This window comes from Tupaia chinensis, unplaced genomic scaffold (assembly GCF_000334495.1).
Source record: "Tupaia chinensis unplaced genomic scaffold, TupChi_1.0 Scaffold143728_1, whole genome shotgun sequence".
Taxonomy (NCBI): Eukaryota; Metazoa; Chordata; class Mammalia; order Scandentia; family Tupaiidae; genus Tupaia; species Tupaia belangeri.
In genome coordinates, this window is record NW_006203577.1 from 2,672,121 (window position 1) to 2,690,316 (window position 18,196).

Genomic DNA, 18,196 nt, shown 5'->3' on the forward strand with positions numbered 1-18,196 from the left:
AAAAAAAAAAAAAAAAACACGGCGAGCACATGCGTGTGTGTCCCCAAGATCTCGAGCAAAGAATGGAGGAGAAGGGGTGCCATCATGGCCATCTATCCTCCGGGGGAGGGGGGAAGGTAATGTCTAGCTTTCTGTCTTTCTGTCTCTCCTGCAGGCGCATGCTCCCCATAGCAAAAATCTCTTTTAAAAAAAAATAAAATAAAAAAGGTAACTGAAAATATAAAACTAATTAAAAGTAGAGAGCTCAAAGATTGAGCATTACTCTTCCCAGTTTCAAAATAGACTATAAAACTTCAGTAATAGAAACAACTTGGTATTGGTATAACAAAGGTATGGAATGGAATGGAAAGCTCAGAGATAAATTCATGTATTTATAGTCAACTGATATGGACAAGGCTTCCAAGAACACAAAATGTGAGAAATAATATTTTATTCAATAACTGCTGTTGGAAAAACTGGATATCCACAAGCCTGCATCAAGCAAGGGTATAAGAGCCATTTTATCCAACAATATGTGTTCACTTTTTTTCTCTGAGTTACACTTTGGAGATTCTTGCAGCATTTCAAACTTTTTCATTATTATTTCTATTATGATGAGCTGTGATCAGTGATCTTTTATGTTTCTACAGTAATTATTTTGGTGCACTAGGAACCATGCCCATATGACAACAAACTTACTTGATAAATGTATGTTTGCAGATTGCTCCACCTACTGGCCATTTCTTGCCTCGCTCTTCCTCTTTGGGCCTTCTATTCCCTGTAGGACCTGTCAATTTTTGGTCTACACCTGCATTCAGAGGAATGACTTTTGGCCAACAGGGGGGACTGTGGACAGATGTCTGACTGCTTTTTCTTATTTTGCCAGAGTCCTTTCCAGAGGGCCTAGGAGGAGGCATGCCCACAAACATTAACAGACCATTTTTTCCATTAACAGGAATTCTTCCAACATCCTGTCCCTGGCATAGTATCTTTGAGATGTATATTTCAACCGATTACAATATATTCTTTTGCTTATCTCTTCCCAAGACACAGATCTTCCCTTTCCTTGAGATATACAGTAAGCATTTCTTTTACTAGGAATCTCTTCCCAGGACACAGATCTTGCCTCCCAGTCACCAACCTAAGATTTATGGGACCCACATATAACCTACAAGCTCCCACTTCCAAATATGCACTTTTCTGGGCCAGAACAATGGAAATCTCTTCATTAATTTTGTCTGTCACTCTCAAAATCAAATAAAAGGAACCCCTGTACCTGATCACCCTGAGAAAGGCATGTATGACTCCTCTCCAGGCCTAGGTCATTCATATTCTGCTTGGAAATAAACCACATTAATTATTTAAAAAAAAAAAAAAGAAGAGAAAGGAGAAAAAGTTCGTCTAATAAATATCCCTTCCATGTTCTCTAAGAGCTCAAGTGAAAGAAAGAGTGGTAATTTTGTATCCATTAACCAAATTCTTCTAAATATTTCCTTTCCCACACTCTTCCGAGTTTCTAGTAACCACTATTTTGCTTTCTACTTACATAAAATCAACTTTATTGAGTTTAAGCATATGAGAAAGAACATGAAGTTTTTATCTTTCCAGGCTTGGTTTATGTTAATTAAAGTGATATTCTCCAGCCTTATATTTGTTGCCACAATTGACAGGATTTAATCTGTTCGCATGGCTGGATAGTATTCCGTCATGTGTGTATACCGTATTTTCTTTATCTACTCATCTGTTGATGGATTTAAATTGATTCTATACCTTGTCTACTGTGAATAATGCTGCAATATACATGGGAATTCAGACCATTTCTTCAATACAAAAAAAACTTTCTTTTCTTTGGATATAACCCCATAGTGAGGTTGCTGAACCATATATTAGATTATTTTGTGTTCTTCTGAAGCAGACAAGACTCCATCTTAGAGGAATGCCTCCATTATAAACTGTTAAATTCCTATGACTAATAACTCAGGGCTGATAGCTGTCTAAGGTTTCTGCTCTCTGGCAAACGTACTGCCCTTCCCTGAAGCTACAAGGTGAAAACCTTGGGAAGGTTAGTACCTTGAATAGATTACTACCTTGAATGGATCATTACCTTGAATGGATTAGTGCTTTGAATGGATTGATGCCTTAAATGGATTAGATTTCCTGCTTCTCTGACTCCTCCCTTTGATGCTGTTTAGGGCGGGATCTGAGCCCAATCCCCACCCCCAGACCCCCCTTTCCCAATTCCCCTATAAAAGACCAGGTCCAATCCCCAGTCAGGGCCACAGGTTTTGAGTGTTAACTCCTCCATGTCTGCTGGCATAATAAATAATTCTCCTAATCTCTCCAAGTGCTGCTTTCCATTCCTCAGTGTCTGGTTTTCTGCAATGCTTCAAGAACCTCTATGCTGTTTTGTATAGTTGCTATACTAATATACACTCCTATCAGTGTATAAGATTACCCTTTTCTCCATATTCTTGTCAGCATTTGTTGTTTTTCATCTTTTTAATTATAGTCATTTGAGGTGGGGAGAGAGAGAATTACTGTGATTTTTCATTTACATTTCTTTGATGATTAGCAATGTTAATAATTTTTTAATCTACTTTTTTGGTCATTTGTATGCCTTCTTTTGAGAAATGTCTCTTCAGGTCATTTATGCAATTTTTAAATGAATTATTTTGGAATTGGACTGTTAGTGCCCTATATGCTCTGATATTAATCTCTGCCAGATGAGTAGTATGTAAATATTTTCTCCCATACTATTGGTTATCTCATCACTCTTGATTGTTTCCTTTCCTGTGCAGAAGCTTTTTGTATAATCTCACTTGTCTATTTTCCTTCTGTTGTCTATGCTATTGAAGTCTTATTCATAAAATCATTTACTGCCCAGAAAAATGTCCTGAAGCACCTCCCCTATTTTCTTCTGGTGGTCTCATACTTTGGGGCTTAAAATTAAGTATTTAAACCATTTTTAGTTGATTTTTTTTTTGGAGAGGTTTTTTCGCTATAGGGCGCGTGCACTCGCCAGACAGACAGAGAGAGACATAGAGACAGAAAGTGAGAAATCACCCCCCAGGGGGGATGGTCACGCCTCAATCCCTTCTCCTCCATTCTCCTCTCGGGATCTTGGGCATGCACACACACACACACGGTGTGAGTTTTAAGCGACCGGGTCTGGGACGTGAACCGCGGTTGACTACGTGGGAGTCCAGCGACATAGCCATTACGCTAACTGCTGGTTCCAAGTTGATTTTTTTGTACAATGAGACTAGGAATCTATTTTCATTTGATGTAGGTATAATAGTTATCAGTTTCTCTTTTGATACTTTTTCCTTGATTCTTATAGATGTTATGTTGTGTTTTCATTTACTTTAAGAAGCATTTTAATTTTATTCTTTCTTTTTAGGAGGTATTTGACTTAGGGCACATGCACTCGCCAGAGGGAGAGAGAGAGATTGATTCAGTGAGAGAAAAAGTGAGAAATCGCCCCCTCAGGGGGGATGGCTATACCACAATCCCTTTTCCTCCATTCCCTCCCAGCATCTTGGGCATGCATGCATGCACACACACCCAGTGTGAGTTTCAAGTCACCAGGTCTGGAAAGCGAATTTGGAAGAAAGTTAATTTTCACGCATTTGAACAACTGTTAAAGTTCTTATTATTGACTTCCAAGTCTAATTCTATTTTATTAGAAAAGATACTAGAATTTTTTTTTAACATTTATTCACTTATTTGTTGTGATTTTCAAGCCACCAGGTTCAGGACTCAAACTGCAGTCAGCAATGAGGTAATCCAGCACCTTTAATCACCAGGCCACCTGCTGGCCTCTTAAAATATTGATTTTTAAAAAGTGGGCTAGCAGGTAGCATGATGATTAAGGCACTGGACTCCCACATGTCAGACTATGGTTCAAGTGCCAGACCTGGCAGCTTGCTTTCTCACTTTTCCTCTCTTTCTCTCTCTCTCTCTCGCTGTCTTTCTCTGGTGAGGACACATGCCCTATAGCAAATTAAAATAATAATAACAATAATAAATAAATAATTATTTTTTTAATTAAAATTTATTGAGATTTGTTTTGTGTCCTATCATTTGTTTTATTCTTGAAAATGTTCCATGTACCAATGAGAAGAATGTGTATTCTGCAACTGTTGTACAAAACATTTTGTAAGGGATTGACAGATGGTGTAATGATTATGTTGCTGGACTCCCATGTAGCTGACCATGATTCAAGTTCTGTACCTGGCAGCTTAACCTCATGCCAGGTGCATATGCACGTGTGCCCAGGATCCTGAGAGAAGAATAGAGGAAAAGGGATTGTGGTGTGGCCATCCTTCCTAGGGAGTACCTTTTTGTCTCTCTTTTTGTCTCTCCTTGTCTCTCTGGCAAGCACATGCCCTACAGCAAAATCTCTCAAAAAAAAAAAAAAAAAAGAGGTTTGTAAATGTGTGTTACATTCATTTACAGTGATGTTTATTAAAGAGCAGCCCAATCCAATCATGGAAAGTCTATAAATCCAATCACTAAAGACAACACATTCCCTGCTCTAAGCAGTTAATAAGAAAGAATATTGATTATTTCTCAGAGTATATTGTTTAGATCAAAAGTGGATATTTGGGGCTGTCCCTAGCCTCATGGTTAAGGGAGCTGGATCCCACATTGCTGACTATGGCTCAAATCCCAGCCCCAACAGTTAGAAAAACATACAGAGAATTAATTCATGTATCATTGGTTGAATTCAAAATAAATAAAAATAAAATTTTAAATTGATAACTAAACTACATAGCCCATGTTAGTAGAAAGTAGTCTAACTTGGGACCAGCAGATAGCATAATGATAATGTCACTGGACTCCCACGTAATCAACCACAGTTCTAGTCTGAACCTGTAAGGGTCCTGAGATCGATCTAACCATTGGTGATGCAGAAAAGATGACAACAATGCAATTACATAAGAGGCTTTTATTTTTCCAGCTAGCTGGGATCTGAGTTTCTGTCCGACGCAGTGGGCTTTCAACAAGGACCCCGAGCCTAAGATAAAGGAATCTTTTATAGCTCAAAATCACAATGTAGGAAGTACAGTCAGTAATTTTCCACCTGAGAGAAGGGGGTATGTGAAAGCTAGCTGTCACTATGTGCTTAGGTTTAGATTAGGACTTTCAGTTGAGGTCAGGTTGACCTGGCCCTGGCATCATCAGGGCCCACTTGCACTTTGTTTATTTATGTGGTCTCAGACTCCTTGGGTTCTGTCCTTGAGGGTCTAGCATGGTGGTGGTTGTGTCAATTCGGCCTAACATTCCCCCCTCGAGTTGTATATAATGAGGAATCATTCTCATTACTATTGTCAAGCAAGTTACAGAAGCAGAGAAGCATTAGGTTAGGAATTTAAAGAATATTACTATCGTTATTAGTAAGTTGGGCATAACTTTGTCTCAGGACCATAAGTTAAACAAGGTTAAGGTGATTTTTTAATTTTTTTCTAGGTTTTTATTAATTGTTAGTATTTATACACACTCCAGAGATTTCTGTGATGTAAGGTTTTAAGTCCTTACTGAATTTATCAGATTGTTATAACAATACTTTGGAACATTCAGTTCAAAATAATCCCAAGACATTCTGCTCATAACAATCCAGCCACCCAAGGCCATGTCTGGATAAAGACCCTGGTCTTATTCTGGTGGTCACATCCTGCACATTCCTCACATCCCCTCTTTGGCTCCCCATATAGCTCCCTTTTTTGTTTATTAAATGATCTGCCATTTCTGACGGGCAGTAGGCTGTACCTGTCTTAGGTTGTCCTTGGTGACATTTTCTCTTACCTGTCATCGGGTAACGCATATTTGCATGCACCCCCTGTCTTGAATTGACAAACATCCCAAGGATCTTACCCATCATTGACTACCAGCCTCTGCTTCTAATGCCTTGGCTTGAAGTTTTAACTGATGAATTTTGGAGCAAGCTCCAGGAAAGGAGCTCCTGAGTATTCGCACAAGGCAGGAGGCACAACACAGCAACACAAGACCAGTACCTGCTGCCATACCAGCAGGCATTAACCGCTGTTGCCAAGAGGGCCAGTGTGATAGGAGACCATACAGTTGTTGCAGCAATTTATTTGCCTTCTGTGCTGCATTAAAGGGAGAGGAATGTGCCTTCTTTATCTCTAAGATCTCTCAATGGAGTGTAAGAATATCCATTATTATTTCATTGTCCCTGCACCAAACACCTTGTAAATTTTTTTTTTATCTTTTCTCAATCATGCTGGCTTTCATTATAGATTTTAAAGGTGACACAAATCCATTGATACAACGCATGACATCAGACAGAAGAGCGCACATGTAACCCATCAACCCAGTTCCTCAGATGTAAATTTTAAGTTTTAAGCATACCCATTGTTTTATGGCCACCTCAGATACCATCTGTTATATATATCTTTTCATGAAATCCTTTTAATTCTTTACAATTCCCTCTTAGACCTTCTCCAACATAACTCAAACCTTTTGCAACATGCTTTATTCCTTGATTACTTGTTTCCTTTTACTTTTTTTCATTCTGCAAATAATCCAGCCATCTTACTGTAGGACAAAAATTTTATCATACAAAATTCTTTCAATATTGAAATGTTTTATTTTTTTAAACATTTTTTACCACAAATACATCTTCATACCTATATCTTTCTTTCCAGAATAAGGTCCAAGGCGATTTTCTTTGGCACAAGGGGGAAGATACTGGTGTTGTGTGGCATTAACAGAGTTGTTTTCTGGTCTAGGAGCCATCATATGAACCGTCTGATTCTCTCTGGAAATAGTCCTGTCCAGTAGATTTCTGTTTCAGCGAGTGTCACTATCTTCAGGCAGATCCATAGGCACAACATCCTCCTGGTCTTTCTGAGTGTCCATAAACCGCACCAAGCGTTCTAGAAGCCAGAGAGTTCCATCATTGTCCTGTGAAAAAAACCACAAACATCTCCTCAACCCCGTATCAACACAGGGTCGGGCCCATAATAGCTTCTCCACTATGAGTTGTAGCCAGGGGATTATCTGCAATTGCGATCACTCCAGTGAAATAGGGACGGCTGTCTTTTCTTGACTGAGAGCTATTACAGGATGTCTGTTAACATTATACTGAGCTGCCTCTCACTCAGTCTGGTCCAACTCCTCAGGGGTTAATTCCTCATCTTCTAATTCAGGGACAGGGGTGGGGGGGCGGGATTTCTTATCAACTTCTCCTGCCAGGGAGGAGCAGAGGGAGAAATTCCAACAGCCCAGGAGAGTCTTTATCTGCGGTGGGAAGAATCCTCTTCTGCTCAGTCTGTTTTTGATGAAATTTTCTATCTCTTTTTTTTTAACCCTTTGTGGTAATTACTGATCTTCTTTTCTAAGTCTGTCCTCTCATTTTTCTGGAGTTTCTCAAGTGTTGAAAACTCCATCTGCTATTCTCATGAGATTTTTAATAGTCATATCTCTTGTTCTTTCTAATATCCGGTGCTGCCTGATTAATAAAGAACATGATAACAGCAGATTGCTTTTCTTCAGCTAGGGGGTCTAAGAGGGTGAACTGTCTATAGGCACTCTAGAGATACTCTAAAAAAGCGGCCGGGTTTTTCTTTTTTTCTCTGAATTATTGGTTTTTTCTTTGCCAAATTGGTGGGGCGCCTAGCAGACTCTTGGAGATCTGTCATAAGAGTCTGGTGATAAACTCAGAGAGGCTCCCTACCTTTAGCATTCCCAAAATCCCAGTTGGATGAACAAGGCTTTTTTGTTTTGTTTTCTTTTCTTTTCTTTTCTTTTGGAGAGGTTTTTGCTATAGGGCACGTGCGCTCGCCAGACAGACAGAGAGAGAGACAGAGAGACAGAAAGTGAGAAACCACCCCCCAGTGGGGATGGTCATGCCACAATCCCTTTTCCTCCATTCTCCTCTCGGGATCTTGGGCACGCACACACACGCGTGCCCTGAGTGAGTTTAAGCCACTGGGTCTGGGACTCGAACCTCAGTCGACTTCGTCGGAGTCCAGCGACATAGCCATTGCGCTAACTGCTGGTCTCAACAAGGTTTTGAGAAGCTTCTGGCAGTTATCCCAAATGGGGCTTTTCTTACGTCAAGTCCGTAACTGTGGACTTTCTCCTGGACTTCTGAGAATGATCTAAAGTCAAACTCTTAGGAGTTACTTGAGTTTGGGCCATGACAGGAAAAAGGAGAGACAGAGGCAAATGTCAGGCCAAACGGCGTCCAATGCAGACGCTCTTGTTGATCTCCCAGTTATCAGAGACATCTCCTCCAACTTCAAGTGGAGCCTCCAAGGTGGTTAACCCAGTTCCACCACAGAGAATTCTCTACCAGAATCAGATAGGTTTGGGAACAGGCTCCAGAGCCCCCTGCAAGTCCCAAAAGGAGATGGCCAATTCTCCTTTCCAGAGCAAGACAGGTCTGAGAACAGGCTCGAAGGCCCCCCTGCAAGTCCCAGACAGAGGTGATCAATCCTCCTTTCGCAGCTAAGTGCCAAGCCTTCTCTGTCGTGTCTAATCTGGCTATCACCAAGATGATCAATCCCAGATGAGCCCTGAAATGTAAGGGTCCTGAGATCGATCTAACCATTGGTGATGCAGAAAAGATGACCACAATGCAATTATATAAGAGGCTTTTATTTTTCCAGCTAGCTGGGGTCCGAGTTTCTTCCTGATGCAGCGGGCTTTCAATAAGGATCCCGAGCCTAAGATAAAGGGATCTTTTATAGCTCCAAATCACAATATAGGAAGTACAGTCAATAATTTTCCACTTGACGGAAGTGGGTGTGTGAAAGCCAGCTGTTACTATATGTTTAGGTTTAGATTAGAACTTTCAGTAGAGGTCAGGTTGACCTGGCCCTGGCATCGTCAGGGCCCATCCGCACTTTGTTTATTTATGTGGTCTCAGACTCCTCGAGTTCTGTCCTTGAGGGTCTAACATGGCAGTGGTTATGTCAATTCAGCCTAACAGGTCCAGAGGCTTAAAACTCATGCCAAGTGCCTGTACGTGCTGCCTAAAATTCTGAAAGGAGAATGGAGGAGAAGGGATTGCAGTGTGGCCATCCCCCATGGGGGGTGATTTCTTGTTTTCTGTCTCTCTGTCTCTCTCACGAGTGCACATACCCTATCACAAAATTCTCTCTTAAAAAAAAAAAAAAAAAAGAAAGAAAGTAGTTTAACTTAATAAGAAGCTAAAGTGATCAATTTAAACTTTTCACTAGCCTTTGTACCAACCTATCTCTCAAAATTAAAGTGTCTGTGACTTGCCATGTTCAGGGCCAATTAGACTCTAGAAGCAAGATTAGCCTTTTATTATCACCCCTCCTGTAAACCCGGTGTCAATTCAATACTACAGGGAAGCAAGGATCTCTTTCCTAATTGACTCATTAAAACAAAATCAGAATGAACCGCTTTCCAGAGAATATTGGATGCAAGTCTTGAGCAACATAGTACAATACTGCATATGTAAAGTTTGGCCACTTTTTATAATCACATTCTTCTTTTGTTTTCTTTGTTCTTCTTTCCTTCTATCCTTCTTTATTTTTTTTCTTTTCTGTTTTCTTATCCAAAAAATGTGGTTTTGAATGTCCTGAGAATTATTTTAGAATTCTAAAAAGTTTTCTTTGAAAAAAAAGTAAAAGAAATATACTATGAATAATAAAAATGTATGTGGAATGTCTCTTTCTGGAATTTTTTTCCCCTCTTGTTGGATAAAACATAAGAACAAATGAAAATATTTTCCAGGATAGTTAGTTCTAGTTTATACCAGCTGTCTCTTTGTTCTCTGGATCATACAGGTTTCGGATAATTGATATATTTTTATGCTATATTACAGAGCATTCCTGTGTAAAAGGTGTCACTAAATATTTCTTAAGTTGATGGGTTTCAGATTACACAAATGGGAAAATTGACATCATAAGGAATGAGTCTCAGCAAGCTCACTGACCTGTTACGTGCTTTAACTTGGGCACATTAATAAATGTCAATGGCTTGGGATTCTTCCATATATTGCTCCAAAACAAATATTAAAAGATTAGATGGATATAAAATGAAAGGTTAAAACAACACCAATTACATCAGAAGACAAAACAGAAACAAAGAACCTGTATAGCATGGGAACTTTCAGGATTATCTACAGGCCACTGCATTGATCAAAAGGAAATGGGTACTTTCTGAAAATGCTCAAGAATTCCTTAGGCCCCCCATACTCTAAAGAAACTCTGGGATTCTGTACTGGTCCCCAGTATTCCATTTGGACAGTAGAGACCACACACTAAATCCAGATACTTCCTGTACCTTTCAAGCTCAAAGATAAGCACAACCCCCAAAAAATACACAGCACTCAAAAATAAATGATGCCAAGCTTTTAATAAGTGAATTTTAAGAAGGACATGAGAATAAAATTTTGGCAGAAACAAGTCAAGAAAAACATCAGTTCAGGGATGCCTTCTTCTGAATTCATTTCTCCATTCAATACCTAAAGAAAGAAGAAACAGAGAAGGACATAATTGGATTAAGGGTTGAAACTCTCAGAGGAGATGAGATTCATGCTTTCTTAAAGATAAAAGGGGAGGGTAGCAGGGAGCATAGAGAAGAGGAAGAGTCCTGAATGCCTTCCACAAGATGAAGAACGTTGCTCATTTCAACTGCATGGGTATGGTCAGTACTCACTGCATTCTCAGTGCCTGGCATATTGTGACCGTTTAATAAATGTTAGTAGAATAAATAAGTGAATAAAAGCAGGTGACACATATACAGAATTTCTTCTGAGATAGCATGCTTTTCTACACACCAGGGAGAAAGTAGACAATATTCTAGACCATTTTAACTCTAAATCCTATACTCTAATTATAATTGGGTACAAAATACCAGGCAGGGTTAGAAAACACTAAAAGACAAAAATTACAGATGATATTTTAAGGTGAGAGTCAGAGAGCTGAGGAGAGTCCCTGATACTTACTCATTTCTTGGATTGTGAAGGTCAGTTGAAAAAGCCAGGGTCAATCATAAGACCATGTGTGCACCTCGGGCCACACCTAGTGCTGGGGCAGCATTTCATCGGAAATACACAGTCGTTATCTGTTGTACAAGGGTCCTCAGAACACATGAGATGCTTAGATTGTTGGTTAGTGTTCCCTTTGCCAAGCAAGGGTCTAGGCTGGGCTGGGCTTTTGTTTGGACGGCCTTTCGGTTGTTTTGCAGGAGTTTCCCAGATCTCAGGACATGTACCTGGCCTCACATCTGCAAAGAAAAACGGGACTTATGAGACTCTTACATTATCTGTATTTCTACCAGGAATTTCATTTCTTCCAAAGATTTCTCTGTTTGCTCTTCTGGTAACTGATTTCTCTGCTTAAATCATGTCTTAAAAGTACTATGAAACACTACTACGCATATTTTCAACACATAGCTCTGAACTGTCAGACCAGCTCCAACCCAGTTACTGTAATATTCTGATGTATGTGATAATATGATATAAGTAATATATATTTACTTAGAATATGTGGAATATTTATATAAAGAGATATATATACATATTTTGAAAATATATCATTGAATATATATAAAGAGAAAATATGCATATTTGGAAAATATGCTTTTGAAATAAATTGGGAGCAATAAGTTACTCATGCAATGAGGAAAGATGTTTCAATTCATGTTTGCCTATTTTAATAAAGTCTTATTTCAGTTCTATATAGGATTAACAAACGATTTTTGTCCATGAACTATTTTTTTTTTAAGAGAAATGTTTGCCATTGGACACGTGCACTCACTGTAAAGACAGAGAGAAAGAAAGTGAGAAATCACCCCCAGGGGGAATGGTCACACCACGATCCCTTCTCCTCTGCTTTCCTCTCAGGATCTTGGCCATGCGTCCACATGTGGCTGACATGAGTTTAAGCCACCGCAGGTCTGGAACTCCAACCAAGGTCGATTATGTGAGAGTCTAGCAATGTAACCATTTTGCCCTCTGCTGGTCCCCATGAATACACTTTTTAATCGCCATGAGTATTCAAACACAGGCTTACTTAACATATGATATAGTGCAGTGGTTCCCAACATTCCTGGCACCAGGAACTGGCAACATGGAAGACAATCACTCTGTGATCAGGGTAGGGGTCTGGGTAGGGAGTGGAGATGGGTTTGTCCCAGGATAACCCAAGGGCACCACATCCATTGTGCATCCCCTTTCTATCACTACCACATTGCAATATACATAGGGTTCCATTCCCATGAAAACATAATACCACCATTATTCCAGATAGGAGATGGGGCCCAGGTGGCAATTACAGGGGTGGGGAGCGGCTGCAAACACAGACAAAGCCTAAGTCAACCACCTGCTGCCACTCATCCTTGCTGCTTGACCTACCTCCCAAGAGGTCACAAACTGGTACTAGTCTGTAGCCTGGAGGTTGGGGATCCCTGCTATAGCGGATATCTTTAATACATTCATTTACACACTTCTTTAATTTCTAATAAATATTTATTGAGTGCCTACTGTGTATGTTAGAGCTGTCAGCACTGGAGACACAGTAGTGAACAGAGCAAAATAAATGGTGAGTCCATTCTTTCACAGAGTGGGTAAGATAGATAATGAGAACACATTAGTAAAATACATTGTGTATTAAACAAAGATTATTACTAAAGAGAATAATTAAATCAAAGGAGATCCCTAAAAGTTGTTTGCAATCCTAAAGGTCTCTAGTTCTTTAACTGTGGCTATATGAGCATTAATCTATATAAACCAATATTTTCAGAAGTTTTTGCCCACTGTACATCTTTGGATTTGTTTGTTTTAATTGCCAGATGATGTGTGCACTTTCCAGAGACAAATAGAGAGAGAGGAATAAGGAGAAACATCTGTTAGTGGGGTATGGTCACAATGCAATCTCTTCTCCATTTCTCCATCTTGTGACTGGGGACACGCATGCACTTGTTTCTTCAAACTGTCAGGACTGGAATTTAGACCACAGTTGGTCATAGGGGACCTGACTCCCTCAACCACTGTGCCATGGGGTTAACCTTATACATCTTATTTTCACACATTTACTGCCACTCAAGAAGCACTGATCAGGCTAGTCACCTCCTAGTGTGGAGGTTCCCAGACCTGGCAGCTTGAACATCATGTTAGGCACATGTGTGTGCGTGCCCAAAATCCCAAGAGGAGACTAGAGGAAAAGGGATTGCAGCTTGGCCATCTCCCATGGGGTGGCTTGTCGGGGGAGTAATTTCTCACTTTCTGTCTCTCTCTCTCTCTCTGTCTCTGTCTCTCTCTGGTGAGCACACATGCCCTATAGCAAAAACTAACTAAATAAAGAAAGAAATAAACACTGATCAAACTTTTCCTTGGACTGAAAGGAGTAATGCTCCTACTTTACATGAGGTTAATTAAGTTATAAACTTTTGATTAAAATTAAGTTGATATTATCAGTTATGAATAAGTGACAAGAAGTATTAAAAACTTTCATGATGATTGTATGACATTTTGACACTATAAAATGTTAAAATCTAACATATGAATATAATAACCCCTATTGATCATTTTACCATAGACTAGGAAACACTGGACACAAGAAAAATGAATAAATATATTTTAAAATATAGAAATTAAATAATAAATAAAACTAAATTCACTCTCTAAATGTAAAAGAAGGACAAAGAATCAACCAAGTGTGAAGTTCAGTTTCTAATTTCTCTATAATCTTTGTTTTCCTTTGTTAGGAAGAGTGACAGAATTGAAGAATTTAAAGTTTGGAAGCAGTTTTCAATGGTTTTTTATGAAAGGTCTGTACTTACAAGAGGTCTTCAAAAATTCACAAACGTGTTACAAACAAACTGTGCATGAATTCAATGGGTGGGTGGGGGGCACCAAGATAAACTCACACTTTAATTCCACTTCTGCAAGAACTTTTTGTGATCTCCTTGTCTTATATGGTTTGGGATTTGGGGGTTTTGTTCCTCCCCCCATTGATCTCTTTAATTCTGGGGGAAAAAAATCTGTCGTGATCCTTTATTCTTGATGTATTCACTCACTATTCTGTTCGACCCTCTCTATTAATCCCTGTGTAATTATGATTTAATCCATGCCTATTTTTCAGATGATTGCGATGTCTCTTGACTTGCACCTGCACCATCTTTCTATGTGTCAGTGTGCATTCTGGTAGCAGAATTGCATGACTTTTTCCCAGTGCATGATGTACTCGTCGCTAATTTTAAATGAAAGTCCCAGCTCTAACAGTAAATAGATACAATTTTTGTTCTTATTATTCTTAACTCTACCCTTCACATTCTGCTGGGGTCTCCTCTCTGGCAGGCACTGCTAGCCCGAGCAATGTGCCCAGTCGTTCTCGACCAGGAGCATTTCAGAAATCGTTGCAGGCTGGCTCTCCTGTCACAGCCGTGGAGCACACACTGTGAATAGTCAGTGAGAGAATGAAGATGGAAGGGCAGAAACAGAGGAGCCTGCCTAGCTGGAGACTTCCTGTTCCATGAAAAAATGAAACCACAATTGGTTAAGATACAGCTAACAGTCAAGAATTCTATTAGTTGGAGTTGAACATAGTGCTTAACTGAATCAACTCTCCAATCATGAACATCTGTCCTCTAGTTCATATCAGCCACCAGAAAATGCAGTAAATCTCATATTCCACTTAGAGAAGAAACAGGTGACAGAAGAGAAAGATACCAAGGTATGATCTCACCTTGCCCTTCAGGATTCTGGTCTTGCGAAACACCTAGAGGAAGAAGAGAATAAAATGCAGAATAAGTGCTTTCGCATTGCCCAGTCATCTTCCATTTAGAAAATCCCTGACTCTCAGACTTCCACTGCTGCATGTGGTTAGTGAGTCTTCTGTTTGAATCACTATAACCATATTTCATGCCATACCATGAGTCATCTTAGTACACGTACAGCTTGGAAGTCATGCATGATACATTCTTGTATATTACTGATATTTTCTTATTCCTTAAGAAATGTTATTTCATCAACTATGTCATCCATGTATAAGACACATAATGGATTGTTCTCCCTCACAGTATGAATCCCATGGTTCTCAGTTAAATAAAATAGAAAAGGGTTTTTAAACTATTCTGAATGTTGGGGCTGGCACCATAGCCTAGTGATTAAGGGGACAGGCTCCCACATGGCTCACCACAGTTCAAATCCCCACTCTTGAAGCTTGAAAAACATTCCAGGCACGTGTATGTTTGTGTGTGTGTGTGTGTGTGTGTGTGCCCAAAATCCCCAACAGAATTAAAAAATAGAGAAGGGATTGAGGCATAACCATGCCCCATTGGGTGGGTACTTTCTCCTCTCTCTCTCTCTTTCTGTCCCTCTCTGGCAAGCACAGATATACTCCAGCAATTAAAAAAAAAAATGTTGGGCCAGCCCTATAGTGCAGTGATTAAGAACAGTGCATCAGAAGCCAGATCCTACATGGCCCATGAGCATTCAAATGCCAGCCCTGACAGCTTGAAAAATATGCCAGGCACACTTGGGTGTGTCCAGAATCCTAACACACTGGAGAAGTGGAAGAGAAGAGATTATAGCTTGACCATTCCCCATGTGGGGGTGGGGGCATGGGCTGCTTTCTCTTCTCTGTCTTTGTCTCTCTGTGGTGAGTGTATATGCCCTGTAGCAAAATAAATAAATTTGGTCATTTTCTTGGTTGCCTTTTGTTCTCTTATTTCTGTATGCATCTTTAGTTTTCCTGGTAGAAGAACTTCTTCAAGAGTGGGTCTGCTATTGGCAAATTCTTTCAGGTCTTATTTATCTGAGAATGTTTTTATCCTTTCTTTCCATATGAAAGATAATTTTGCTGGGTATAGTATTCTTTATTGAAATTGTTTTTCACTGAACACTTTGAATATAGTTTCCCATTCTTTCCTTGCTCACATTGTTTCCATGAGAGGTCTGAGGTTAGCCTGATTGGATAACTTTTATAAATAACCTGATGTTTCTCTCTTGCCAATTTTAGTATCTTGTTTTTGTCTGTAGATTCGACCAGTCTGGCTATGATGTGGCTTAGAGAAGGTCTTTTTGGATTGATTCTATTAGGGCCCTTTGTATTTCTTGGGACTGGATATTTGAATGCCTGTCTAGATTTGGAATGTTTTCCTCCAAGATTTCATGGAATAGATTATCAGTATAAGAGAATAAAAGGCAACCAAGAAAAGGACCAATTTAATGCTAGGGACAAGAAATATCAATAATAACATTGAATGTTAACTTCCAAGATTTAAATGGAAAGATTAGACCACAACAACACTGCATATTGAACAGAAGAGAGTTTGAACATAAGACTTAACTGGCAAAACAGAATTTTATGACTTTTGAGTAAAACATTATTGATTTTTTTTTTACTAGCTTTGTTTTCCCAACTTAAGTATTTTACTTTCTTTTGATTTGTTGATAGATACAGCAATTTGTTAAAATATTTCTCTTGGGACCAGCAGTTGGCATAATGGTTATGTCCTGGACTCCCCACATAGTTGACCATCGTCTGAGTCCCGGACCCAGTGGTTTAAACTCACGCCGGGTGCATGTGTGTGCCCAAGATCCCGCGAGGAGAATGGAGAAGAAGGGATTGTGGCCATCCCCCCTGGGGAGTGATTTCTCACTTTCTGTCTCTGTCTCTGTCTTTCTGATGAGTGCACTTGCCTTATAGCAAAAACCTCTCCAGAAAAAAAACAGTTTTTTCTTGTTTGTTTCTTTAAATGGAAACAAACTTGTCTTCCTTCCTGACCTCTCTGGAATTAGAAAATATTTAGGAGTATTCTTATTTTGTGGCAGAAGGGTTATTTGCGTAAGTTTAATAATACTTGTTGCATTGACTCAGAAATTGCAAATACTCATTATTGGACAGGGCTTTGGCTGGACTATCATACCTGAAGATTGATCAGAAAACTATGGAACTAAGGTGGATCTCAAGTAAGTCAACAGAAGCTCTTAGAAAGATGACCTGGTACCATAAATAGTTCTGCCTGGCAGAGAGGATTAGAGAAGATATATGAAAGAATTTATAACATAAAATAACCTGGACTTTTCCAGCCCAGCATTGTAATCAGTAGAGATTGCAAAAGAGCAACCACACCAGAGGATTATCCTGAGAAAGACTTTGCAGGAAGAAAAAGAGACTGCTCTTTGCTAACAGATGGTATATCACAGAATACTTGGTAGGCAGGGCTGAATTGAGAAAATTTATGTATGACTTGTGTGCTGGGCATTTGCTTTTCAATAATTTGAGTAGTTGACATGTAAATATTTTCTCAAAAATATTTAAAACCATGCTGTCTCTGTTGTTATAGGATCACAAACAAAATTATGCAAAATTATAAGAAATATTTTGAACATTATATTTAAAATTCAGTATTTTTAAATTTTTAAAGTTGTTTATTAACTGTCAAGAACTATGGAGTATGAGCAAAAATTTTTTTATATGTAAAGTAAATGTTTGTAGAAAAATGTAAAAATAAATAAATGAAAAAAGAAAAAAGAAATAAATTTAAAATTTAAAAAAAAGAAATCAACATTAACATTTTTTTTTCCTTTGTAAAAGAGAGAAAAGGAGCAGAAGAAGCCAGGCCCTCAGGAGAAGGTTCCACATGGCTCCAGTGAACTAGATTTTTAAGGGAATGAAGATTTTCTACTAATAATTCAGCCTCCAACAAACGAGCTAGCGTGATCACAATAGAACAGCAAAGAGATTCTAGATCACCTCTGCCTGCTTCCTCCTGAACATTAAGGCTGAACTTCAAGAATTTGAAAGAAACACAACATCCGTCAAATGACAAGAAGTCACTGACAGATCACGAGAAATATGGGAAAATGAGAAAATACCTCTCCAAGGGAAAAGAGTAACTCTTCTTCATCCACAAGCAGTTTGGTGAAAATCATGGAAATGTCTGATAAGGAATTCAGATCATTCATAATGTTGAAGCTAACAGAGATGGAAGAGAAGAGAGATGATGAACTGCTAAAGAGAAAGGAGAAAGAAGTTGATGAGTTCCAGGAGATGAGGAAATTTCTGCAAGATCTAAAAGAGGAATTAGACACTTTACAATAGACTCAAACGGAACTGCTAGAGATGAAGTCTATAATACAAGAAGTCAAAATCTCCCTTGAAAGTATTAAAAGCAGACTAGATCATTCAGAAAATAGAATCTCAGATGTAGAGGAGAAAATGGCTGGCCAGGAAAAATCCACCATGAAGACTGAGAAAATGGC

At 39.0% G+C, this 18,196-nt stretch overlaps 1 protein-coding gene across 1 annotated transcript in view; it reads right to left on the reverse strand.

Annotated features, from left to right (window-relative positions):
- Positions 1–10,335: 10,335 nt before the first annotated feature.
- The window catches only part of LOC106733427 (perlwapin-like protein), a 12,683-nt gene continuing 4,822 nt past the window's right edge, over positions 10,336–18,196 (reverse strand). Inside the window, exons 2-4 of the mRNA XM_014582670.2 lie at positions 14,673–14,705; positions 10,931–11,211; positions 10,336–10,447 (exon numbers count right to left, since the gene is read on the reverse strand). Coding sequence (XP_014438156.1) covers positions 10,952–11,211; positions 14,673–14,705 — 293 coding nt within the window. The 3' untranslated portion in view covers positions 10,336–10,447; positions 10,931–10,951. The remainder of the gene's footprint in view (positions 10,448–10,930; positions 11,212–14,672; positions 14,706–18,196) is intronic.